The 23083-nt window shown below is 53.0% G+C and overlaps 1 protein-coding gene across 1 annotated transcript in view; it reads left to right on the forward strand.

Moving 5' to 3' along the window:
• Positions 1 to 23083, forward strand: part of PIK3C2B (phosphatidylinositol-4-phosphate 3-kinase catalytic subunit type 2 beta) — a 37518-nt gene that overhangs the window by 13465 nt on the left and 970 nt on the right. Inside the window, exons 9-30 of the mRNA XM_058039917.1 lie at positions 758 to 904; positions 2437 to 2470; positions 3586 to 3781; positions 7883 to 8005; positions 9960 to 10127; positions 11062 to 11173; positions 13052 to 13194; positions 14609 to 14797; positions 16116 to 16209; positions 16310 to 16404; positions 17167 to 17347; positions 18304 to 18411; positions 18491 to 18583; positions 19297 to 19426; positions 19650 to 19786; positions 19889 to 20058; positions 20461 to 20617; positions 20709 to 20818; positions 22079 to 22280; positions 22437 to 22561; positions 22647 to 22764; positions 22964 to 23045. Coding sequence (XP_057895900.1) covers positions 758 to 904; positions 2437 to 2470; positions 3586 to 3781; positions 7883 to 8005; positions 9960 to 10127; positions 11062 to 11173; positions 13052 to 13194; positions 14609 to 14797; positions 16116 to 16209; positions 16310 to 16404; positions 17167 to 17347; positions 18304 to 18411; positions 18491 to 18583; positions 19297 to 19426; positions 19650 to 19786; positions 19889 to 20058; positions 20461 to 20617; positions 20709 to 20818; positions 22079 to 22280; positions 22437 to 22561; positions 22647 to 22764; positions 22964 to 23045 — 2914 coding nt within the window. The remainder of the gene's footprint in view (positions 1 to 757; positions 905 to 2436; positions 2471 to 3585; positions 3782 to 7882; positions 8006 to 9959; positions 10128 to 11061; positions 11174 to 13051; positions 13195 to 14608; positions 14798 to 16115; positions 16210 to 16309; positions 16405 to 17166; positions 17348 to 18303; positions 18412 to 18490; positions 18584 to 19296; positions 19427 to 19649; positions 19787 to 19888; positions 20059 to 20460; positions 20618 to 20708; positions 20819 to 22078; positions 22281 to 22436; positions 22562 to 22646; positions 22765 to 22963; positions 23046 to 23083) is intronic.

Genomic DNA, 23083 nt, shown 5'->3' on the forward strand with positions numbered 1-23083 from the left:
CATGAACAGAAAATAATTAATAATTAATGGCCCATTAAGAGATTATATCTCCTGAAGGGAGGATGGAAGAAATAAAGAGATTAATATAATATAAAATCATGTAATATAATGTACTGTAATGTAATATGTATAGATAGAGGATATAAAGAGATATAAATGTAAAATATAAAATATAAAATATAAAATATAAAATATAAAATATAAAATGTAAAATATAAAATGTAAAATATAAAATATAAAATATAAAATATAAAATATAAAATATAAAATATAAAATATAAAATATAAATAAATAGTATATTTTATTGTATTATATTTTAATAGTATATTTTATTCATATAAATATAAAGAAAATATACTTTTAAAATATAATATAATATACTATTAAAATATACTATACTGTGCCATAATATAACATAACATAGTATAATATAATGTAATGCAGTGTAATGCAATATAATATAATATAATATAATATAATATAATATAATTATAATATAAAGAGATAACATATAAATAATATTATAAAAACAAATGTCCTATAAATATACTGTAATATAATATAAATATACCATGATATATTTATCATCTCCAGAATTCCCCCTCTATAAATATAAGAGCTAAAGCAAGAAAGAAATAAAGATAACAGCCCCACCTCTAACTGGTAACTAGAACTCACTCCCTCAGCCACACCTTGCGTTCCTCCTAATCCCAGCTGCCACCCCTGTCCCTGTCCCTGTCCTGTCCTGTCCCTCAGGGCGATGTCCCCCTGAAGGCCGAGCGGGTGATCCAGTCGGTCATGGCCATCTGCAACGCCCTGGCGGCCGTGGAGTCCCAGGAGATCACGGCTGCCCTCAACCAGATGCCGCCCTGCCCGTCCCGCATGCAGCCCAAAATCCAGAAGGTGAGCCCTGGGGTGTCTTGATTTGGACAGGCAGGTTCCTGCTCAGGGAGGCAGGAGCCTCCCCCTGGTATGGAAAATTGTTGGTAAATTTTGAGTTGAAATTTTGAATTGAAATTTGAATTTTGAAATTGAATTGAAATTTGTTGGATGTCTTGGTTTAGACAGGTTCTGCTGTGGAAGGCAGGAGCCTCCCCTGAAATGGAAAATGTAAACCCCCTCCCTCCAAATTACTATAATTTTAAAATTAAGAGGTTCTCAGGCAAAGATATCAGAATAGGAATAACAATTCTTTATTATCCTGAGCTGGAAGGGGATTTGTGGATGTCTTGGTTTGAACACACAGGTGCCTGCTAAGAAAGGCAGGAAATAGGAAGTGTAAACCCCCTCCCTCCAAATTACTATAATTTTAAAATTAAGAGGTTCTCAGGCAAAGATATGGGAATAAGAGTAACAGTTCTTTATTAACCTGAGCTGGAAGATGATTTGTGGGTGTCTTGGTTTGGACAGACAGGTTCTGCTGGGGAAGGCAAGAGCCTCCCCTGAAATGGAAAATGTAAACTCCCTCCCTTCAAATCATTATAATTTTGAAATTAAGGGGCTCTCAGGCAAAGATATGGCAATAGGAATAACAGTTTTTTATTAGGAAAAATTAAAAATACAAACGCAATAGTACAAACCAAAGCGCTGGAAGGGTCCGACCATGCCCTGTGCCCTGTGTGCCAGGGCGGTGTCCCAGCCCCACCCACGGGGGCTCAGCCCTCCTGCAGTGCCAGCTGTGGCTCTGCTGCAGCAGGGATCCTGCACAAGGGGGGAGTTTTCCTCTGCAGCTCCAGGGCTGCTGCAGATGGGCCTGGGCTCCCTCTGGCCATGCAGGGCAGCAGAAAGCTGCTCCTCTGGCAGTGCAGGGGGCAGAGGCTGCTGGGGTGCCCCAAACCTCAGATTGTACCCAGGTAGGAATGCTTGGCTCCTCCCCTGGGCGAGGCATCTCCCCATGGGATGCTGGGATTGGATCAGCCCTGCAGGGACACTCGCTGGCTCATTAACAGCAGATAATTAATAATTAATGGCCCATTAACAGCAGAGAGCTCCTGGAGGGAGGATTGGTTGTAGAACAGATAAAGAAAAATGCCCATTGAAGAAAAGATAACTGCTGCACCTTTAACGGATCCACACTTATCTTGCAACCCGGGGGAACTTAGCCAGGAGTGGGAGGAGAAAAGAAAATTGTCACATCTGGCTCTTTTCCCTCCTTTCCACCACGTGGAAAATCCCTCAATAGCCGGGAGCAGCCTGGATCTGGCAGCCTGGGGTGGTTACGTAAAATCTGCCTTGGCAGCACTTAGGGGTTTCTTCTTTTTTTTTTTTTTTTTTTTTTTTTGTGGTTTCTCTCACTTTTTTTGTGGTTTCTTCTTTTTTTTTTTTTTTTTTTTTTTGTGGTTTCTCTCTTTTTTTTGGTCGTTTCTCAATTTTTTGGTGGTTTCTCAATTTTTTTTCGTGTGTGTGTTTCTTTTTTTTTTTCTTTCCCTCCACAGGATCCAAGTGTTCTGGCCAAGAGGGAAAATCGAGGTATTTCTCTTCTCCTGCTCCCCTTTCTGGGCTCAAGTTCGTGCCATGCCTTTCATCTTCAAACCCCTCCTCCCTCTTCAGTTCTCGAGGCCAAAAAACGGGTTGGAAACCAGTCTGGTTAAAAAAGGAAAAAAAAAAAAACAAAAGAGGATTTTGGGGGGTGTTGGTGCTCCCTGAGAGCTCCAAATGGAAAATTTGGAATTTCCCTTACTCCAAATGGGAAGTTTGGAATTCCCCCGTCATTAACTCATCCCTGAGTGGAGGGGAAGCAGCGTGGGGGGTCCCAAATCCAGATTTGAGGGATGGATCCCCGAGGGATTGATGGATCCATGAGGGATCGATGGATCCCTGTCCATGTTTCTCTGAGGGATTGATGGATCCTTGAGGGATTGACGGATCTCAAAGGGATTCCTGGATTCCTAATGGATTGATGTATCCATGAACAATCAATGGATCCTTGAGGGATTCATGAATTCCTAAGGGATCAATGGATCCCTTCCCTTGTTTCCCTGAGGGACTGGCTGGTCCCTGAGGGATTGATGGATCCCTTAGGGACTGACAGACGTTTCCCTGACGGATTGATGGATCCTTGTCCGTGGATTGATTGATCCCTGTCCACATTTCCCTGAGGGACTGACGGATCCCTGTCCGCGTTTTCCCTGAGGGATCGATGAATCCATGAGGGATTGATGGATTCCCATCCATGTTTCCCTGAAGGATTGATGGATCCCTGTCCATGTTTCCCTGAGGGATCAATGAATCCATGAGGGATTGATGGATTCCCATCCATGTTTCCCTGAAGGATTGATGGATCCCTGTCCACATTTCCCTGAGGGATCAATGGATTCCTGTCCATGTTTCCCTGAGGGATCAGTGGATCCCTGTCCACATTTCCCTGAGGGATCGATGGATCCCTTTCCACGTTTCCCTGAGGGATCAGTGGATCCCTGTCCACATTTCCCTGAGGGATCGATGGATCCCTTGTCACATTTCCCTGAGGGATCGATGGATCCCTTTCCATGTTTTCCTGAGGGATCGTTGGATCCCTGCCGCTGTTTCTGAGGGATTGACGGATGCCCGAGGCACTGACAGTTCCCCGTCCGTGTCTCCCACAGAGAAGATCGTGGAGAGCCTCACGGCCGCCATCCTCAACCTGGTGGAGCTCTACTGCAGCACCTTCAACGCCGACTTCCAGACGGCCGCGCCCGGGAGCCGCGAGCTGGGCGTGGCGCAGGAGGCGCGGCTGCTCACCTGCCCGCTGGCCTTCACCGTGTACGCCACGCACCGCATCCCCATCACCTGGGCCACCAGGTAAGGCCTGAACCTGCCACCCACCACATCCCCATCACCTGGGCCACCAGGTAACGCACTCACCTGCCACCCACTGCATCCCCATCACCTGGGCCACCAGGTAAGGCCCCCTCACCTGTCACCCACCGCATCCCCATCACCTGGGCCACCAGGTAACGCCCCCTCACCTGTCACCCACCGCATCCCCATCACCTGGGCCACCAGGTAAGGCCTGAACCTGTCACCTCCCGCATCCCCATCACCTGAGCCGCCAGGTAACGCCCTCACCTGCCACCTACCACATCCCCATCACCTGGGCCACCAGGTAACGCCCTCACCTGCCACCTGCCCTTCACCCCATCACCTGGGCAGCCAGGTAATGCCCCCTCACCTGCCTGTCCCCTGGCCTTCACCATCTATGCCACCCACTGCATCCCCATTACCTGGGCCACCAGGTAACGCCCTCACCTGCCCCTCAACCTTCATGCCATCATCTGGGCCACCAGGTAATGCCCCCTCACCTGCCTGTCCCCTGGCCTTCACCATCTATGCCACCCACTGCATCCCCATCACCTGGGCCGCCAGGTAATGCCCCCTCACCTGCCTGTCCCCTGGCCTTCACCGTTTACGCCACCCACCACATCCCCATCACCTGGGCCGCCAGGTAACAACCCCTCACCTGCCCCTTGGCCTTCACCCCATCACCTGGGCCACCAGGTAACGCCCCCTCACCTGCCACCCACCACATCCCCATCACCTGGGCCGCCAGGTAACGCCCCCCTCACCTGCCACCAACAGCATCTCCATCACCTGGGCCGCCTGGTAATGACCCCTCACCCGCTTTGCAAAGCCAAGTGGCTGCTAAGGAAGGCAGGAACCTCCCCTGAAATGGAAAATGTAAACCCTCTCCTTTAATCCTATAAACCCTATAATCTGAATTGTTATAGTTTTGAAATTAAGGGGTTCGCAGGTAAAGATGTGGGGTTAGGAATAATAGCTCTTTATTAAGGAAATTACAAATACAAATGCAATAGTGCAAAAAAACCACAAAAACCAAACCTGACAGAGTTAACAAAAAACCAAAATGTTCCTGGCAATGCTGGCGCTGGGACACCCCAAAATCCCAGCACACCTGAGGGTGTTGGCACTGGGACACCCCAAAAACCCAGCATATTCCTGGGATCGCTGGCACTGCGACACCCCAAAATCCCACCACGTTCTCAGGAACCCTGGCACTGGGACACCCCAAAATCCTAGCACATTCCTGGGAACTCTCTGGCACTGGGACACCCCAAAATCCCAGTGTTTCTAGGACACCCCAAAATTCCAGCACGCCTGAGAATGCTGGCACTGGGACACCCCAAAATCCCACTGTATGTTCCTGGGAATGCTGGCACTGGGACACCCCAAAATCCCAGCATATTCCTGGGAACACTGGTACTGGTACACCCCATAATCCCACTATGTGCTCCTGGGAATGCTGGCACTGGGACACCCCAAAATCCCTGAGTGTGTTCCCAGGAATGCTCACACTATGATACCCCAAAATCCCAGCACGTTCCTGGGAACACTGGCACTGGGACACCCCAAAATCCCAGAGCGTGTCCCCAGGATCGCTGGCACTGAGACACCCCAAAATCCCAGAGCATGTTCCCAGGATCGCTGGCACTGGGACACCCCAAAATCCCACAGTGTGTCTAGGACACCCCAAAATTCCAGCACACCTGAGAATGTTGGCACTGGGACACCCCAAAATCCCACTGTATGTTCCCGGGAATGCTGGCACTGGGACACCCCAAAATCCCAGCATATTCCTGGGAACACTGGCACTGGGACACCCCAAAATCCCTGAGTGTGTTCCCAGGAATGCTCACACTATGATACCCCAAAATCCCAGCACGTTCCTGGGAACACTGGCACTGGGACACCCCAAAATCCCAGAGCGTGTCCCCAGGATCGCTGGCACTGGGACACCCCAAAATCCCACTGTATGTTCCTGGGAATGCTGGAACTGTGACACCCCAAAATCCCACAGTGTTTCTAGGACACCCCAAAATTCCAGCACACCTGAGAATGTTGGCACTGGGACACCCCAAAATCCCAGAGCATGTTCCCAGGAATGCTCACACTATGATACCCCAAAATCCCAGCACGTTCCTGGGAACACTGGCACTGGGACACCCCAAAATCCCAGAGCGTGTCCCCAGGATCGCTGGCACTGGGACACCCCAAAACCCCCGCCGTGTCCCCGGCATCGCTGGCACTGCCATCCGGGGCGCGATGTCGCCGCATCTCGGGCCGGGCTGGCTCATCCCGAGGCCACCCGGGGGAGGTGACAGATGGCCCCGCGCCCCGCGCCAGCGGCGTGGCCCCTTTTGTTCCGCTCCTCCGTGCCCGTGCCCGGCGCGGGGGGGACCGCGAGGCGACCGGGAGGGGACCGGGGGGTGGCGGCAGCGGCGCCGGCAGAGCCGCCCCGCCGGGGACCCCTCGCCTTTGTCCTTGTCCTTAATGTATTCCCCTTGGTGAGTGGCTCCGAACAAAGCGGCGAGCCTGGGAAATGCCGGCAGCCCCTGACCCCCGCGCCCCGCAGCCCTGCCCGGATTGTCGCAGCCCTGCCCGGATTGTCGCTCGGCACCTGCCACATGGCAGGGCCCCCCCGTGTGCCGGAATGCGCCGTGCCATATGGTGCTGGGGACATCGGGAGGGGGAAATGGCCCCGTTCTGTCCCCGTTCTGTCCCCGTTCTGTCCCCCTTTCCCATCCTCGGGGCAGGATTTAGGGGCTCTGGTGATCTGAGTAAAGCCTCACCCCTCTCTCCTCCTCGGGGAAGGATTTAGGGGTTCTGATGATCCAGGTTTTCCCATTATTGGGGCAGGATTTCAGGGTTCTGGTGGTCCAGGTAAAGCCCCACTCCCTTCCCATCCTTGGGGAAGGATTTAGATGTTCTGTGATCCAGGTTTTTGCCTTCCTTGGGAAACAATTTAGGGGTTCTGGTGGCTTTGGAAAAGCCTCACCCCTTTTCCATCCTCAGGACAGGATTTAGGGGCTCTGGTGATCCAGGTTTACCTATTATTGGGGAAGGATTTAGGGGTTCTGGTGGCCCAGGTAAAGCCCCACCTATTTTCCATCCTCAGGACAGGATTTAGAGGTTCTGATGATCCAGGTTTTCCCATCCTTGGGGTAGGATTTAAGGGTTCTGGTGACCCAGATAAAGCCCCACTCCTTTCCCATCACTGGGGGCAGGATTTAGGGGCTCTGGTAATCCAGATTTTCCCATCCTCGGGACAGGATTTAGGGACTCTGGTGATCCAGAGTTTCCCATCCTTGGGGAAGGATTTAGGGGTTCTGATGATCCTGGTAAAGCCCCCCCTCTTTTCCATCCTCAGAATGCGATTTAGGTGTTCTGGTGGCCCAGGTAAAGCCCCACCCATTTTCCATCCTCGGGGCAGGATTTAGGGGCTCTGGTGGTCCAGGTTTTCCCATCCTTGGGGAAGGATTTACACGTTCTGGTGGCCCAGATTAAGCCCCACTCCTTTCCCATCCTTGGGGAAGGATTTAGATGTTCTGTGATCCAGGTTTTTCCATCTCTGGGGAACGATTTAGGGACTCTGGTGGCCTGGGTAAAGCCCCACCACCCCTTTTCCATCCTTGGGGCAGGATTTAGGGGTTCTGATGATCTGGGTTTTCCCATCCTTGGGACAGGATTTGGGGGTTCTGGTGACCTGGGTAAAGCCCCGCTCCATTCCCATCCTCAGGACAAGATTTAGACGTTCTGATAATCTGGGTTTTCCCATCCTTGGGGCAGGATTTAGGGCCTCTGGTGGCCTGGGTTTTCCCATCCTTGGGGAAGGATTTAGAGGTTCTGGTGGCCTTGGAAAAGCCCCACTCCTTTCCCATCCTCGGGACAGGATTTAGGGGCTCTGATGATCTGGGTTTTCCCATCCTTGGGGAAGGATTTAGGGGTTCTGGTGACCCAGGTAAAGCCCCACTCCTTTCCCATCCTCAGAATAGGATTTAGGGACTCTGATGGCCCTGGTAAAATCCCCTCCTCATTTCCCATCCTCGGGGCAGGATTTAGGGGCTCAGGTGGCCCCACATGTCTCATTGGGTGTTTCTCCCGCAGTTACGAAGATTTCTACCTCTCGTGCTCCCTCAGCCACGGCGGGAAGGAGCTGTGCAGCCCCCTGCTCACCAGGAAGGCCCACGTCTACAAATACCTCTTCCACCTCATCATTTGGGACCAGCAGTAAGGCCCCCACCCGCTCTACCTTCATCATCCTCACCGTCATCCTCCCCTCCCTTGCTCCTCCTCTCCTCCTCGCCTTTTTATTTTTTTTTTGGGCGTTGGAAGTTTTTGTGTCATCGCCCGGAAATAGCAACGCCCGGGAAAGGGGATCTGCTCCCAAAAATAGCGCCGGGAGCAGGCGGGGAGGCCGTGCTGATCCTTCGCCATGCCCGGCATCCAGAGTGGCACAGGAGGTGGGGATGGGACGGGATAATTTTAGACGGCGCCGGTGCCCCCAAGGACAGGGACGGCGGCGAGCGCGGCGATCCTGGGGACCCTTCCCAGGGGATCCTTCCCGCGGGATGTAGCTGCCACCCCCGGGAGCGGCACAGAGGAATCCCAGCCCCCGGGGGTCCCTCCTGGCTTGTGGGGCAAGGTCAGTGCCCGGCGGGACTCCCCAAGGAGGGCCCTGGCCCTGCGTGGGGCAGAGAGGGCAGCCGGGGTTCCTGGAGCTCCAGCTGGCTGTGCCCAGACCTGCGGGGTGGCTGGGACTTCAGGGGCCTCAGGGACTTCAGGGGCTTCAGGGGCTTCAGGGGCTTCAGGGACTTCAGGGGCTTCAGGGGCTTCAGGGACTTCGGGGGCTTCAGGGGCTTCAGGGGCTTCAGGGGTTTTAGGGGTTTCAGGGACTTCATGGGTTTTAGGGACTTCAGGGGCTTCAGGGGTTTTAGGGAATTCAGGAGCTTCAGGGACTTCAGGGGCTTCAGGGACTTCAGGGGCTTCAGGGACTTCAGGGACTTCAGGGACTTCAGGGGCTTCAGGGGCTTCAGGGACTTCAGAGGCTTCAGGGACTTCGGGGGCTTCAGGGACTTCAGGGACTTCAGGGGCTTCAGGGACTTCAGGGCCTTCAGGGGCTTCGGGGGTTTCAGGGACTTCAGGGACTTCAGGGGCTTCAGGGGTTTCAGGGACTTCAGGGACTTCAGGGGTTTTAGGGGTTTCAGGGATTTCGGGGACTTTCAGGGACTTCCAAGGACACGCTGGTGCCCACAGGAAAGGCAGCTCTAGGGCTGTGCTCTCCTGGGGCATCCCAACGACGGGACTGGGAGAGGCAGTCCCTGGCACCCTGAGCCCGTCTCTGGCACCCTGAGCCTGTGCCTGGCACCCTGATCTCATCCCCACCACCCAGAGCCCATCCCCTGCACCCTGAGCCTGTGCCCTGCACCCCAGTCCATCTCTGGCACACTGAGCTGGTCCCTGGCATCCTGAGCCTGTCTCTGCCACCCTGAGCTCATCCCCAGCACCCTGAGCCCATCCCTGGCACCCCAAGCCCATCCCTGGCACCCTGAGCCCATTCCTGGCACCCTGAGCTGGTCCCTGACACCCTGATCCTGTCCCTGGCACCCCAAGCCCATCCCCACCACCCTGAGCCCATCCCCTGCACCCCAAGCCCATCCCTGGCACCCTGAGCTAGTCCCTGGCATCCCGAGCCCATCCCTGGCATCCCGAGCCCATCCCCAGCACCCTGAGCTGGTCCCTGGCACTCTGAGCCCATCCCCAACACCCTGAGTCCCTCCCCTGCATCCTGAGCCCATCCCTGACACCTTGAGCTGGTCCCTGGCACCCTGAGCCCATCTCTGGCACTCTGAGCTCATCCCTGACACCTTGAGCCAGTTCCTGGCACCCTGAACCCATTCCTGATACCCTGAACCCATCCCTGGCACCCCAAGCCCATCCCCACCACCCCGTGCCCATCCCCAGCACCCCGTGCCCATCCTCTGCAGCCCATGCCCATGCCAGCACTCCATGCCCATCCCAGCACTCCATGCCCATCCCTGACACCCTGAGCCCATCCCAGCCCATCCCCGACATCCCGTGCCCATCCCTGGCACCCTGCTCCATCCCCAGCACCCCGTGCCCATCTCCACCACCCCGTGCCCATCCCTGGCACTCCGAGCCTGCCCCCCCCTCTCTCCTGCAGGATTTGCTTCCCGGTGCAGGTGAACCGGCTGCCCCGGGAGACCCTGCTCAGCGTCACCCTGTTCGCCGTGCCCGTGCCACCCCCGGGCGGCTCCTGTGACACCAACAAACAGCGGCGCGTCCCCGAGGCCCTGGGCTGGGTCACCACCCCCCTCTTCAACTTCAGGCAGTACGTGGGGCGTGCTGGGCATCCCTGGGGGCACAGGAGGGTACCCAGAGCATTGGGGTCCCCAGCGCCATGGGCACAGGGCTGGGCTGCCATCCCTGGGGGCACAGGAGGGTACCCAGGGCATTGGGGTCCCCAGTGCCATGGGCACAGGGCTGGGCTGGCATCTCTGGGAGGGCACAGGAGGGTACCCAGAACCTCGGGGACCCCAGAACCTCAGGGTCCCCAGTGCCATGAGCACAGGGCTGGGCTGGCATCCCTGGGGGGCACAGGAGAGTCCCCAGTGCCGTGGGGTCCCCAGAACCTCGATGTGGGTGACCCAGTACTGTGGAGTCCCCTGGGCACAATGAATGGCTGGGCTGGCATCTCTTGGGAAGACAGGAGGGTCCCCAGCATTTTAGGGTCCCCAAAACCTTGGGGTCCCCAGTGCCATGGGGTCCCCAAAACCCTGGGCACAGGGAGGGACTGGGCTGGCATCCCTGGGTGGCACAGGAGAGTCCCCAGCATTTTGAGGTCCTCAGAACCTTGGGGTCCACAGTACTGTGGGATGCCCTGGGCACAGCAAAGGGCTGGGCTGGCATCCCTGGGGCACAGGAGGGTCCCCAGTGCCATGGGGTCCCCAGAACCTCAGGGTCCCAGGTGCCATGAGCACAGGGCTGGGCTGGCATCCCTGGGGCACAGGAGGGTCCCCAGTGCCATGGGGTCCCCAGAACCTTGGTGACCCCAGTTCAGTGGGGTCCCCAGCACTCTGTGCATGGCAAGGGGCTGGGCTGGCATCCCTGGGGGGCACAGGAGGGTCCCCAGTGCCATGAGATCCCCAAAAACCTCAGTGTCCCCAGCACCCTGGGGGTCCCCAGTGCCTGAGCTCAGCAGCAGCAGCAGTGCCACCCCCGTGCCCGGCACAGTGCCCCCCCAGTGCCGCCCTTTGTGCCCCCAGGGTCCTGACCTGCGGCAGGAAGCTCCTCGGCCTGTGGCCGGCCACCCAGGACAACTCCAGGGCCAGGTCCAGCGCCCCAAACTTCAACCAGCCCGACAGCGTCATCCTGCAGGTGCGTGCTGGGGCACAGAGCCCCCCAAAAACCCCTCCGGGGGTGCCCTTGTTGAGTTCAGAATCACACAGTCACGAGAATGATCCTGGGCAGGTGCTTTTATCAAAGAGCTCTGGGTGCCAGGGGTACCAACCCAAATCTGGCTCCAACGTGGGCTCGGGGTGAACATGTTTTTATATTTTATCATTACGTAACTTCCATGGTAATTATTAAACTTATGTTGTTCTATTGTATGCTCAGATTTCATCCAAGCACGGGCTCCTCGTGGCCCCCCTCAAACTTCTAACATAGTTCCTCATGAATCTTCCTACGATTAAGCAGTAATTATATTTATTATATTATAATATAATAAATTATAATAGAATACATATTTATTATATTTATTATATTATAATATTAATTATAATTATATTTAATTACTAAAAATCTTCACATCTAACAATTATATCATTTATCATATACTACTTACACAAGTGCAATTATTGATTATTAAACTTATGTTGTTCTATTGTATGCACAGATTTCATCCAAGCACGGGCTCCTCGTGGCCCCCCTCAAACTTCTAACATGGTTCCTCATGATTCTTCCTACGATTAAACAATGATTATATTTATTATATTATAATATAATAAATTATAATGTAATGAATATTTATTATATTATAACTATAATTATGTTTAATTCCTGAAAAATCATCACATCTAACAATTATATCATTTATCATATACTGTTTACACAGGTGCAATTATTAATTATTAAACTTATGTTGTTTACTTATGTAAATAAACAACATACTTATGTTGTTTATTAATTATTAAACATGTTGTTTATGTTGTATTGTATACATAGATTTCATCCAAGCACGGGCTCCTCGTGGCCCCCCTCAAACTTCTAACATGGTTCCTCATGATTCTTCCTACGATTAAACAATGATTATATTTATTATATACTAATATAATAAATTATAATATAATGAATATTTATTATATTATAATATAATTATAATTATGTTCAATTACTAAACAATAATCACATCTAACAATTATATCATTTATCATATACTGTTTACACAAGTGCAATTATTGATTATTAAACTTATGTTGTTCTATTGTAAACATAGATTTCATTCAAGCACGGGCTCCTCGTGGCCCCCATCAAACTTCTAACATAGTTCCTCATGATTCTTCCTACGATTAAGCAGTAATTATATTTATTATATTATAGTATAATAAATTATAATATAATGAATATTTATTCTATTTATTATATTATAATAATTATAATTGTAATATAATATCATATCATAATATTATAATATATTAAATTATATTTATTTTATTATATCATTATATATAATATAATATAATATAATATAATATAATATAATATAATATAATATAATATAATATAATATAATATAATATAATATAATATTATATTATATTATATTATATTATATTATATTATATTATATTATATTATATTATATTATATTATATTATATTATATTATATTATATTATATTATATTATATTATATTGTATTATATTGTATTATATTATATTATATTATATATTTATTATATTTATTATATTATAATTATAATTATAATTATAATTGTAATTATAATTATATTTAATTACTGAACAATCATCACATCTAACAATTATATCATTTATCACATGCTGCTTACGCAGGTGCAATTCCACATGATGTGACAAACACAAAGCCTAACATTCTCAGAGCCTATTTAACATTTTTTTTAACATTCTCAGAGTCTATTTTTAACATTTTTCCCCACCAAGTCTAGCTTCTTTCTAATTCCCCGAATTTTATGATTTTCAAACCCTTTACCCTCACCCTGTGCCTCTGCCCCAGATCGACTTCCCCACCTCAGCCTTCGAGGTGAAGTTCACCAGCCCGCCCGCGGCCGAGCCCGGCCCCAGCTACGACTTCGGCAGCCTGGGGGAGGAGGATCAGCGCCAGCTGCGGGAGGCCATGCAGAAAAAATCCCTTTATTGGTAAATAAACATGGTGGGGGACACTGGTGACACCCCTCAGGGGACACTGGTGACACCCTTCAACATGCACAGGGGTGTCCCTCCCTGGGCGGGAGGCCATGCAGAAAAAATCCCTTTATTGGTAAATAAACATGGAGGGGGGCAGTGGTGACACCCCTCAGCACGCACAAGGGTGTCCCTCCCTGGGCAGGAGGCCATGCAGAAAAAATCCCTTTATTGGTAAATAAACATGGAGGGGACACTGGTGACACCCCTCAGGGGACACTGGTGACACCCCTCAGTCGTGACGCACAGGGGTGTCCCTCCCTGGGCAGGAGGCCATGCAAAAAAAATCCCTTTATTGGTAAATAAACCTGAGGGGGGACACTGGTGACACCCCTCAGGGGACACTGGTGACACCCCTCAGCACGCACAGGGGTGTCCCTCCCTCCAGGGATGGGGATTTTGGAGCTGGGGGTTCTGCTGTCACTGTTGTCCCCTCCTTGGGGACAGCTAATGGTGCCACGGCCAGGCTGGCACTGCCAGAGCTGCCCAGGGGGATTTTGGAGCTGGGGGTTCTCCTGTGCTCTGATCTCGTTGTTGTCCCCTCCGTGGGGACAGCTGATGGTGCCACGGCCAGGCTGGCACTGACAGAGCTGTCCCAGGGGGATCGGGTGTCAGCAGCTGCCCAAAGGACAGCAGGGCTGGCTCGGGGGTCCCTGGGCATGGGGACAGGCAGGGACAGCTCAGTCCCCCCCTGGCATGGGGACAGGCAGGGACAGCTCAGTCCCCCCCTGGCATGGGGACAGGCAGGGACAGCTCAGTCCCCCCAGGCAGGGGATGCCTCCTCCCAGTCCTGCCAGCCCCCTTCTCTCCATGCACAGTGGGGCACAGGGATGCCACCTCCCCTATGTCCCATGTGTTTTGGGGTCACAGGGATGCCACCTCCTCACCCTCCCACATGCTTTAGGGTCACAGGAATGTCACCTCCCCAACCTCCCATGTGTTCTGGGGGCACAGGGATGCCACCTCCCAGTCCTGCCTGCGCCATTCTCTCCATGCACAGTGGGGCACAGGGATGCCACCTCCCCTATGTCCCATGTGTTCTGGGGGCACAGGGATGCCACCTCCTCACCCTCCCACGTGTTTTGGGGTCACAGGGATGCCACCTCCCAATCCTGCCAGCCCCATTTAATCCATGCCCAGTGCAGCAGAGCGATGCCACTTCCCTGACCTTCCAGCCCCATCCCATCCACGTGTTTTGGGGTCACAGGAATGTCACCTCCCCAACCTCCTATGTATTTTGGCGGTCACAGGGATGCCACTTCCTCACCCTCCCACACGTTTCGGGGTCACATGGATGCCACGTCCTCCCCCTTTTCCCCCCCCTGCCACCCCTAGCCCTCAGGCTGACGCTGTCCCCGTGTCCCCCCAGGCTGACGGACGCGGACCGGCAGCGGCTGTGGGAGAAGCGCTGCCACTGCCACGCGTCCCCCGGCGCGCTGCCCATGCTGCTGGCCAGTGCCCCCGGCTGGGACTGGGGCTGCCTGCCCGACATCTACGCCCTGCTCAGCCAGTGGAGCTCCATGAGCCACCAGGACGCCCTGGGGCTGCTGCACGCCACGTAAGGGGGCTGTGGGGACACTGCGGGGACACTTGGTGCCGTGTGGCGGTGGCAGGAGGTGTCGCCTGTCCTAGTGAATGGATGTTGTGATGGTTTTTTTGGGGTGATGTCAGGGTGCAAAAAAACCGACATGGTACAAGGGGGTTTGCGGTAATAATCAAAATAAATGTGGCTTTATTGAGTGACCACAGCAAAATGTGATAGAGGGGTTAAGGGAGAGAAAAAGATAAAGAGAGAAAAAAAAGAGAGAGAGAAAGAGGGGGATATATCTACCAAACATAGAGACAAAATCCTTTGGTCCAGTCGAGGATCCGCCTGTTACGCTGGGGAGATCTCAAAATCTCTTGCTAACTCAGAGGTTTTTATTATGATAATTCTATTGGAAATTGTGAGGGGGGAAACAGATACAATAAGGAACAGATGTAACAGGTAGTCCATGTTCTCAGCAGTAAACGAGAGCCATTGTTTTTGTGTCCAGTGGTCACACCTGCAGGCAAACATCTCGCTTTGGTCAGCTTTGGTCCCCCACACACCTGCCCCAGGCTGGGGGTTTCAGTCCCAGTCCTTGGAAGGAGCAGAGGGGCCTTTGCACATGGGGGTTCCATGTCTCAGTCCTTGATGGAAAGGAGCTTTTTCACATGGGGGTTCCACGTCTCAGTCCTTGATGGAAAGGAGATTTTTCACGTGGGGGTTCCGTGTCTCAGTCCTTGATGGAAAGGAGATTTTTCACATGTGGGATCCATGTCTCAGTCCTTGATGGAGAGGAGCTTTTTCACATGGGGGTTCCACGTCTCAGTCCTTGATGGAAAGGAGATTTTTCACATGGGGGTTCCGTGTCTCAGTCCTTGATGGAAAGGAGCTTTTTCACATGGGGGTTCCACATCTCAGTCCTTGATGGAAAGGAGCTTTTTCACATGGGGGTTCCACGTCTCAGTTCTTGATGGCTTATATCTCAGTCTGTCTGTCACTGTGGTTGTAAATGAGTGAGGGTCTTCTGTGGGAGATCACCTGAAACTCAGGAGAAGTCCAGCCAGGCTGAGAGGTGGGACAGCTCCCAAGGCTGTTGTTGCAAAAAGGGCACGGTGCCCCTTCTTAGCATACAGCAAACACACCTGTGAAAACAATAACTCAGCAATGCTCTCAGGTCTCAGGGCCTTGTTGGCCTGTGTGACTTTCTCCTTCAGAGCCAGAGATTCTAGACAGGGGGGGTCTTCTCCTCAGTGGTCCCCCAATGATGATTTTGAGGCAGATGAGGGAAAATTCAGACAGACTCTCACAGGAGGGCACTGTCACCCCATGGAACGTGTCCTGGCTGCAGGTTCCCCGACCAGGAGGTGAGGAGGACGGCCGTGCAGTGGATTGACTCCATCTCGGACACGGAGCTGCTGGATTACCTGCCCCAGCTGGTGCAGGTGCGTGGTGGCACCGGGACGTGCCACGGGGTGCCCGCCGGTGCCACCGTGCCCCTGTGACACTGTGACACTGTGACACTGTGACACTGTCCCTGTGCAGGCCCTGAAGTACGAGTGCTACCTGGACAGCCCCCTGGTGCGCTTCCTCATGAAGAGGGCCATCTGTGACCTGAAGATCACACACTACTTCTTCTGGTGGGTTTGGGGGGATCTGGGGGCACCCTGAGGCTGGCCTGACCCTGAGTGTCCCCAAGCTGGGTGGGACCCTGAGGCTGGCCTGATCCCACGTGTCCCCAAACCAGAGGGGACCCTGAGCCTGGCCTGACTCCACATGTCCTCAAACCAGAGCAGTCACTGAGGCTGGCCTGGCCCCAAGTGTCCCCAGACCAATGGGGCACCTTGAGCCTGGCTTGACCCCACATGTCCCCAAACCAGATGGGACCCTGGCCTGACCCTGAGTGTCCCCAAACTGGGCAGGACCCTAAGGCTGGCCTGACCCCATATGTCCCCAAACCAGAGGGGACCCCGAGGCTCACCTGACCCTGCATGTCCCCAAACCAGAGCAGTCACTGAGCCTGGCCTCACCCTGCATGTCCCCAGTCTGGTTGGATTCCCAAGCCTGGCCTGTCCCCACGTGTCCCCAGACCAAAGGGGCACCTTGAGCCTGGCCTGTCCTCACACATCCCCAGTCTGGTAGGGTCCCCGAGCTTGGCCTGTCCTCACATGTCCCCAAACCAGAGCAGTCACTGAGGCTGGCCTGACCCCAAATGTCCCCAGTCTGGTAGGGTCCCCAAGCTTGGCCTGAGCCTGCATGTCCCCAAGCTGGGCAGGATCCTGAGCCTGGCCTGACCCCATGTGTCCCCAAACCAGAAGGGCACCTTGAGCCTGGCCTGACCCCATGTGTCCCCAAGCTGTGTGGGACCCCGAGCCTGTCGTGACCCCTTGTGTCCCCAGCAGGCTGCTGAAGGACGGCCTCAAGGACTCGCAGTTCAGCATCCGGTACCAGTACCTGCTGGCAGCGCTGCTGTGCTGCTGCGGGAAGGGGCTGCGCGAGGAGTTTGACCGGCAGTGCCTGTTGGTCAGCACGCTGGCCAGGCTGGCACAGCAGGTCCGGGACGCCGCCCCATCCGCCCGCCAGGTGGGTGCTGGGTGCTGGCAGGGGTGCCAGGGTGCTGGCAGGGGTGCAGGGGTGTGCTGGGTGCCAGCCCCCTGTCCCACACCTTGTCACCCCTCCTGTCCCATGCCTGCCTCATCCCATCATGGCCCTACCCTATCCCGCATCCACCCTGGGTTTTGCCTGCTGTATTCCGTGCATACTCCGTCCCATGCTGACCCCTTCCCATGTCCACCCCTCTCTATCCCGTGTCTATCCCATGGTCACACTGTTCCTTGCTCATCCCATCCCATCCCATCCCCACCCTGTCCATGCCCGCCCTATTCCATGGTCACTCTATCCCTTGCCCACCTCATTCTATTTCCATCCCATCCCACCCCACCCTATCCCATGCCCATCCCATCCCATTCCCACCTTGCTCCTTGTCCATCCCATCCCATCCCATTCCCATGGATTCCATCCCATCCCACCCTATTCCATGCCCATCCTCCCCATCCCATTCCCACCTTGCTCCTTGTCCATCCCATCCCATTCCCATGGATTCCATCCCACCCCACCCTATTCCATGTCCATCCTCCCCATCCCATTCCCACCTTGCTCCTTGTCCATCCCATCCCATCACATTCCCATGGATTCCATCCCATCCCCATCCCATTCCAATGGATCTCATCCCATTTCCATCCCGTCCCACCTATCCCATGCCCATCTTCCCCATCCCATTCCCACCTTGTTCCTTGCCCATCCAATCCCATCCCATTCCCATGGATCCCATCCCATTCCCACCCCACTCCAATGGATCCCGTTCCATCCCATTCTCATGGATCCCATCCCATTCTCATGGATCCCATCCCATCCCATTCCCATGGATCCCATCCCACCCCATTCCCATGGATCCCATCCCATCCCCACCCCATTGCCATGAATCCCACCCCATTCCCATGGATCTCATTCCCACGGATCCCACTTGTTCCCGCCCCCAGGCCATCCTGCGTGAGGGGCTGGAGGACGTGGCTCAGTTCTTCAAGGCCCACGGCTCGTGCCGGCTCCCGCTCAGCCCCAGCCTGCTGGTCAAGGGCATCGTGCCCCGGGTGAGTGCCCGCCTGTCCCAGGGGGCTCGGGGGGCTCCCTGCCCGCCCCCGGCTCGCCCTGACCTCCTTCCCATGGCAGGACTGCTCCTACTTCAACTCCAACGCCGTCCCGCTGAAGCTCTCCTTCCAGAACGTCGATCCGCTTGGGGAGAACATCCGCGTCATCTTCAAGGTCAGCCCGGCGCCTTTGGGAGTGTCCAGATCCTGGCACAGCCCTCTGAGAATCCCCGTGCTCTGGGCTCTGAGGGCTCTGATGGCTCTGGTGGCTCCTCCCTGGCTCTGGTGGTTCTCCCTTGGTTCTGGTGGCTCTGGTGGCCCTGATGGCTCTCCCCTGGCCCTGATGGTTCTCCCCTGGCCATGATGGCTCCAGTGGCTTTGGTGGCTCTGATGGTTTTCCCCTGGCTCTGGTGGTTCTCCCCTGGCTCTGATGGCTCTGACGGCTCTGATGGCTCTCCCCCTGGCCCGAGTGGTTCTCCCCTGGCTCTGATGGCTCTCCAATGGCTCTGGTGGCTTTTCCCCTGGCCCTGATGGTTTTCCCCTGGCTCTGAGGGCTCTGATGGTTCTCCCATGGCTCTGATGGCTTTGGTGACTTTGGTGGCCCTGATGATTCTCCCCTGGTCTTGATGGTTCTCCTCTGGCCCTGGTGGTTCTGGTGGCTTTGGTGGCCCTGATGGTTCTCCCCTGGCCCTGATGACTCTGGTGGCTCCTCCCATGCCTCTGATGGTTCTCCCCTGGCTGTGATGGCTCTCCCCGGCCCTGATGGCTCTGGTGGCTCTGATGGTTCTCCCCTGGCTCTGGTGGCCCTGATGGTTCTCCCCTGGCCCTGATGATTCTCCCCTGGCCCTGATGGCACTCTGATGGCTCTGGTGGCTCTTCCCCCGGCAGTGTGGCGATGACCTGCGGCAGGACATGCTGACGCTGCAGATGATCCGCATCATGAACAAGATCTGGGTGCAGGAGGGGCTGGACATGCGCATGGTCATCTTCCGCTGCTTCTCCACCGGCCGTGGGCGAGGTGAGACAGAGTTTGGGTGTCCCCAGGGGTCTCCAGTGGGGCTGGGGGTGGCCCAGGACATCCTGGGGTCTGATCCCACCAGCCCATCCCTGTCACGCAGTGGTGACGGGTGAGGAGCGGTTGGGTTGGTGATGGGTGAGGAGCAGTTGGGTTGGTGACAAAGGGGGTCAAGGTCAGAGTTCTTGGGGCTGGAAGGGTCTCACCCCGCTGTCCCACCTGCCAGGCATGGTGGAGATGATCCCCAATGCCGAGACCCTGCGGAAGATCCAGGTGGAGCACGGCGTGACCGGCTCCTTCAAGGACCGGCCGCTGGCGGACTGGCTGCAGAAACACAACCCTGAGGAGGATGAGTATGAGAAGGTGAGGAAGAATCTCTGCTCCTCGTGTCCCCCATTCCAGGGACCAGCCCCTTGCTTCCATCATATCCATCCTTTCTCCTTGTCCTTCCCTCCTTCCTCACAGGCCGTGGAAAACTTCATCTACTCCTGCGCCGGCTGCTGCGTGGCCACCTACGTGCTGGGCATCTGCGACAGGCACAACGACAACATCATGCTCAAGACCACGGGCCACATGTTCCACATCGATTTCGGACGGTTCCTGGGCCACGCCCAGATGTTCGGCAACATCAAGAGGTGAGAGAGGCCCCTGGGACCTCTTGCCCTCATCCCTGCCGAGGGGGAAGCTCCCTGTCCTTGTCCTGGTGGTGGGTGACCTCTCCTTCTTCATGTCCTGGTGTTGGGTGATCTCTCCCTGTCACCACAGTGGTGGCCACAGTGACCTCCCCTTTTCCTTGTCCTGGCAGAAGGTGACCTTTCCCTCTCCTTGTCCTGGTGGGAGATGACCTCCCCCTCTCCTCATCCTGGTGATCAGTGACCTTTCCCTCTCCTTGTCATGGTGATCAGTGACCTCTCCCTCTCCTCATCCTGGTGATCAGTGACCTCCTCCGCTCCATGTCCTGGCAGTGGGTGACCTCTCCCTCTTCTCATCCTGCCCCCCACCCCAGCTCACTTTGTCCCTCCTGTCCCCCGGCGCAGGGACCGTGCGCCGTTTGTCTTCACCTCGGACATGGCGTATGTCATCAACGGCGGGGACAAACCCTCCAGCCGCTTCCACGACTTCGTGGACCTGTGCTGCCAGGCCTACAACCTGATCCGCAAGCACACCCACCTCTTCCTCAACCTGCTGGGGCTGGTGAGAGCCGGGGTGGGGCACAAAATTCCCCTCAGCAGCGTGGCACGGGGGTCCCTTTGTCCCCTGTGCTCACCCCTGCCCTCCCTGCCAGATGCTGTCCTGCGGCATCCCCGAGCTCTCCGACCTGGAGGACCTCAAGTACGTCTACGACGCGCTGAGGCCGCAGGACTCTGATGCTGATGCCACCACCTACTTCACCAGGTAGGGGACACCAGGGTGGGGTGACACAGCAGCAGCTGGAGGCTCCCTCGGATGGTGGTGTCACAGACGTGTTTTATGAAAAATCCTTTCCTTTGGATTTTTTCTCCTGAGAAGCTGAGAGGCCTCAAAACAAAATGCAAACAATGGTTATCTGCTGCTGTGGAATGCAACACGTGCATCTGGGATTGGTCTCATGTGGTTGTTTCTAATTAATGGCCAATAACAGCCCAGCTGGCTGGGACTCTCTGAGAGTCAGGAGATTTTGTTATTCATTCAATTCTTTTTCCTTTGCTTGATTCTGATGAAATCCTTTCTTCTATTCTTTTAGTAAATATTTTATATTATATAAATATACTACATATAATATAATATAATATAATATAATATAATATAATATAATATAATATAATATAATATAATATAATATAATATAATATAATATAATAATATAATATAATATAATATAATATAATATAATATAATATAATATATTATATCTATATATTATTATACATTATTATATATAATTATATATAATATATAATATTATGTATTGTTACATATATAATATATATGTATGTTATTGTTACATATAACATATATATATGTTATATATATGTATATAATATATATGTAACATATATTATATGTAGTATTATATATTATATATTATATATTATATATTATATATTATATATATATTACTATAAATATTATTAATAATATATATTTAAATCTATATAATATATATTATATACATAGATAATATAAATATACTATGTTTTTAATATAATATATATCATAAAATAATAAATCGAGCCTTCTGAAACATGGAGTCAGATCCTTGTCTCTCCCCTCTTCCTGGGACTCCTGTGAACACCTTCTGATGAAATCCTTTCTTCTATTCTTTTAGTATAGATTTTATACTACATATATATATATATATATATATATATATATATATATATATATATATAATATAACATATACAAATATAATATAACAACATATATTATTATATTATTATATATAATAATTATATATAAAACATCTATTATTATATAATTTTATTGATATATTTAAATATTATATATATTATATAAATCTATAACATAAATATATTTTTAATATAATATATATCATAAAATATTAAATCAGCCTTCTGAAACATGGAGTCAGATCCTCATCTCTCCCCTCTTCCTGGGACTCCTGTTAACCCCACCCCACGGTGGCACTGAGCGGGCGGTGGCCTCGTTGCAGGTTGATCGAGTCCAGCCTGGGCAGCGTGGCCACCAAGCTCAACTTCTTCATCCACAACCTGGCGCAGATGAAGTTCACGGGCTCGGAGACGCGGCCCACGCTGTCCTTCGCGCCGCGCACGCACACCCTCAAAACGTCCGGCCGGATCCGCGACGTCTTCCTGTGCCGCCACGAGAGGGTCTTCAACCCCAGCAAGGGCTACGTGAGTGGGGACAGCTGGGGACGGGCCCAGGCTGGGCTCAGGTGACAGCTGGGGACAGGCCCAGGCTGGGCTCAGGGGACAGCTGGGGACAGGCCCAAGCTGGCCTCGGGGTGCCCCAGCTCCTCCATCCCACGTCTCGGTTCCTCCTCTCTGCAGACCTACGTGGTGAAGGTGCAGAGGGACAATCCCGGCGACGTCACCTTCGTGCAGCGCACCTTCGAGGAGTTCCAGGAGCTGCACAACAAGCTGCGCCTCCTCTTCCCCTCCTCGCTGCTGCCCAGGTAGCCCTGAAGCCCCTCAGGACATCCAGGGACTCCCCAAAACCCGCCGGGACCCTGCTGAGTGTCCGTCTGTCTGTCCCCAAAGCTTCCCCAGCAGGTTCGTCATCGGGCGCTCGCGGGGCGAGGCGGTGGCTGAGCGGCGCAAGGAGGAGCTCAACGGCTACATCTGGCACCTGATCCACGCTGCCCCCGAGGTGGCAGAGGTGGGGACGTGGGGTGGGGGCTGCGGGGAGGTGGGGACAGCGCCAGGGCCACCAGAGAGGTGGGGAAACGCTTGGGGACAACACGACTCATAGAGCATTGATGTGTGCGCCGTGTAGAGCATTGGTGCACACCCTGGTTTTGAGTGGAGGGGTTGTTGTCACTGGTTGTCACCACTAATGTCACCTCCTGACCTTGCAGTGTGACCTCATCTACACCTTCTTCCACCCCCTGCCCCGGGATGAGAAGGCGGCTGGAACCAACCCGACCCCAAAGCCGGCAGGTGGGGATGGGGTGATTTTTGGAGGGTGATTTTGGGGG

This window comes from Melospiza georgiana, chromosome 23, assembly GCF_028018845.1.
Source record: "Melospiza georgiana isolate bMelGeo1 chromosome 23, bMelGeo1.pri, whole genome shotgun sequence".
NCBI classification, from domain to species: Eukaryota; Metazoa; Chordata; class Aves; order Passeriformes; family Passerellidae; genus Melospiza; species Melospiza georgiana.